The sequence below is a fragment of the Tupaia chinensis genome, unplaced genomic scaffold, assembly GCF_000334495.1.
Source record: "Tupaia chinensis unplaced genomic scaffold, TupChi_1.0 Scaffold000115_1, whole genome shotgun sequence".
Taxonomy (NCBI): domain Eukaryota; kingdom Metazoa; phylum Chordata; class Mammalia; order Scandentia; family Tupaiidae; genus Tupaia; species Tupaia belangeri.
The window spans coordinates 108,061-111,463 of record NW_006159579.1 but is presented as its reverse complement, the minus strand read 5'-3'; the positions used below and the strand labels follow the sequence as shown (position 1 = coordinate 111,463).

General features: G+C 56.8%; 1 protein-coding gene across 2 annotated transcripts in view; it reads left to right on the top strand.

Moving 5' to 3' along the window:
• The window catches only part of SUN5 (Sad1 and UNC84 domain containing 5), a 24,950-nt gene extending 22,632 nt beyond the window's left edge, over positions 1-2,318 (top strand). For both annotated transcript variants that reach the window (XM_006143997.1, XM_006143996.1), the window contains exons 11-13: positions 501-668; positions 1,291-1,377; positions 2,146-2,318. In XM_006143997.1, coding sequence (XP_006144059.1) covers positions 501-668; positions 1,291-1,377; positions 2,146-2,301 — 411 coding nt within the window. In that variant the 3' untranslated portion in view covers positions 2,302-2,318. The remainder of the gene's footprint in view (positions 1-500; positions 669-1,290; positions 1,378-2,145) is intronic.
• The last annotated feature ends 1,085 nt before the right edge of the window (positions 2,319-3,403 follow it).

Sequence of the window (3,403 nt, the reverse complement as noted above, 5' to 3'; positions counted from 1 at the left end):
GTGGTTTGGGCCAAATCTCTTGCCCTTTCTGGGCCTCTGATTCTCCTTTATGGGGCAGGTGGTTAATGGCAGCTCCAGGGTTAAACTGCCTGAGTTGTGCTTATAGCTCTGCATGGCCTTGGACCAGTCATTTCCCTGTGCTGCTCCTCAGTTTCCTCATCTGTAAAATGGGGGTAGTAATGGTGTCCACGTTGTAGAGTAATTGTGAGACCACGCAAAGAATGACGGGAAGGGTGAGTTAGGTGAGTGAGTGAATGAATGAACCAATGGATGCCAAGAGCGAGAGACTGGAGGAGGGAGGCCCCAACTAGGTCCTTGCCCTCACTGCTGGGTTGAGGGGAAGGCTCATCCTTGTAGCCAGCAGTCAGGGAGGGCTCCTTGGAGTTGGTTAAACAGAAAGGACTGGTTTCACCCAGGAGGACTGAAAATGTGAGGGCAGCCAGGTGGCATGAGGACGCCCCCATCCACCCAGCTGAACCCCACTGCACCTGCCTCTTTAGCCCAACATGACACCTGGCAATTGCTGGGCCTTCGCGGGAGACCGCGGCCAGGTGACCATCCGCCTGGCCCAGAAGGTCTACCTGTCCAACCTCACACTGCAGCACATCCCCAAGACCATCTCGCTGTCAGGCAGCCTGGACACCGCCCCCAAGGACTTCGTCATCTATGTGAGCATGTCCTGGCAGGGGGCAAGGCCTGCCCAAGGCCTGACCAAGGGGACAAGCGTGTACCTTGTGACAAGCAGTGCCTACACACGTATGCAGGCCAGAGAGGCCAGAGGAGGCCAGGTCAGGCTGGGAGCAGCTGGTGAGGCCAGAGCTCAGCCTCTGAGGGTAGGAAACTCAGCCTCCGAGGGTAGGAGACCAGCTCCTCTATTTCAGCCCAAGTGTTTCAGAGACACGAGTCTCCAGAGACCACTGAGCCCCCATTTCCAGAATCCTCTGGACCTTCTCAGTAAAATCAGGTCCAAATAAGGGTGAGGGACACACTCCAGTCCCACAAGTCAACGGCACTCAGGGTTGTCCTGGGACAAGGGCTTTGCCCGACAGGCATGGGAGGCCTCCTGGTGGAAGTGGCTAAGGATGAGCAAGCGCAGGCTTAGATGGCAGAGCTAGAAGCAGCCCATCGGACTCTGCCCCCATCCAGTGCTTTTCCCACCCAGTGCCCTCTGCGGCCCCCTTCTAGTAAGACACGCCCTGTTCTAGGAGGGATGCAAGTCTTGGCTGTGGAGGGATAAAACCTGCAGCAGGCCCAGCCTAGATCTGACACCTCCTCGGTTCTGGTCCGCAGGGCATGGAGAACCCCCCCAGGGAGGAGGTGTTCCTGGGAGCATTTCAGTTTCAGCCAGAAAACACCATTCAGACGTTCCCACTCCAGGTACCTGAAGATGCCCGGGGTTGAGCACTTGCTGTATGTACACTGCACACGCCTTACCCAGGAACCCCTCCTCCTCCTCCCCCAGCAGCCCAGGGGTGCACGGTCATTACCAACCCACTCAACAGACAAGGGAACGGGGCTCAGAGAGAGGCAGCTGCTGCCTGCAGCCCAGAGCGGGACCCCGAGGAGGTCCATCCAGCCTCCGGGGCCTTTTGCAGCATGTCCTGCCAGGGGCTGCAGATACTGAGCAGGGGTGCCCATTGGGCAGGGGTGCCCGTCAGGCAGGGATTGCTGCTGGGCAGGGAGCTAGTGAACAGGCTCCACCCACTCCCGGGGCAGGAAAAGAAGGGGCCTGTCCTTTCAGAGTATCCACCAGGTACCAAGTACTGGCAAGCGGCCAGCCCCCAGATCTCACGCCATGCCTACAGCCATCTTGGGAAGCAGATATTACCATGCCCATCTTACAGAGGAGGAAACTGAGGCCCAGAGAGGGGTGGCGGTTTGCCCAGGGTCCCACAGCACTTACGTCACCAGGGACCTAAGCCTGGGTCATTTTCTCAACCAGAGCATATCTGTCCTTCTGGCCTCAGCACCTTCCGTGCCAGCCCCTGAGTAACGACTTGGTGTGTGACTTTGGGACAGTCTAGTCCCCTGTATGGGCCTTGGTTGCCCCACCTTGACATGGAAGAATTCCCTTTCCCCTCCTCTGGACAGGTAGGGGTGAGAGGCCATGGGCGAGCTGCCGCCATGTTTGAATCTATCTTCCAGAACCAGCCAGCCCGGACCTTTGGAGCAGTCAAGGTGAAGATCTCCAGCAACTGGGGGAACCCACGCTTCACCTGCCTGTACCGCGTGCGCGTGCACGGCTCCGTGACCCCGCCCAAGGAGCAGCCCGGCCAAAACCCCAGCCCTCAAAGAGATTAAAGTTTATTCTTTAGCCCCAGCCCAAGTGTGAGTGTCCTTTGGCTCCTAAGAGGGAGAGCAGGCTAGCATCTGCCGTCCAAGGTTAGCGACTCAGGGTCACACGCCAGGTCCCCAGACGCCTTCACCAGCTCCCCTGGGCACCTCATTTCACAGATGGGGACAGTGTTGGTTCAAGGCAACAAAGTGACTCTTGGTCATGGCCAGCAAATGGCACCACCAGGTCTCAGACCCAGGCAATCTGATTCCTGTTCCTAAGGTATCTCTCTGGCTTTAAATCGAGCTCTGGCTCTGACCTATGTGTGACCTTGGGCCTCAGGCTCCCCATCTGTGCATTAGGGAGCGGATTATGAGGTTGGTATCAGGCGCGGCTGTAGATGAGGTTCCGCCCTCCACAGAGTATTTCAACATCACAGGGGCAGCTCACTGTGGGGCATTGGACCACACGTGCACACTCTCTGGATTTCAGTTTTTCCAGGTACAAGAGTTTCTGGGCCCAGCCTCAATGGCACAGTACGTAGTATACTGATCTGCAGTGCTGGAAGCCATATGGCCAACCATGGTTTCGAATCCTTGAGTTTACTTGAAACACACCAAGTGTGTGCAGGCCCAAGATCCAGCTAAGCTGGAGGGCTGGGGGAGGAGGACTGCAGCATGGGAGGTCCTGTGGGACATTTCTCTCTCTCTCTCTCTCTCTCTCTCTCTCTCTTTCTCTTTCTCTCTCTCTCACACACACGCATGCACACACACACACACACACACACACACACACACATGCACACATTTGTGCATGCATGTTCATGTGCGCTCTCTCGTGAAAGAAATAAAACTTCTTTGAAAGTCTCTGTTCCCCAAACTTCAGCCTGTTTTGTCTGTAATCTTTGCTGTAGCTGAGTCCCTCCTGCCCTGGCATTTCCTTGAGAGCTTCTAGAAGTACCACGCATGGTGCCTACTGACAGTGACTTGCACAACCTGCCCCCAAAGCTCTCAGCACAGAGCATGAGGCACAGAGGAGCAGGTCAGTGATAGACAATACCTCGGCCTCGGCCCCAGCAGGTGAGAAGAGGCCCCTCTGCGAGTGGGGTGTGGGGCAGCAGGCCAGGTC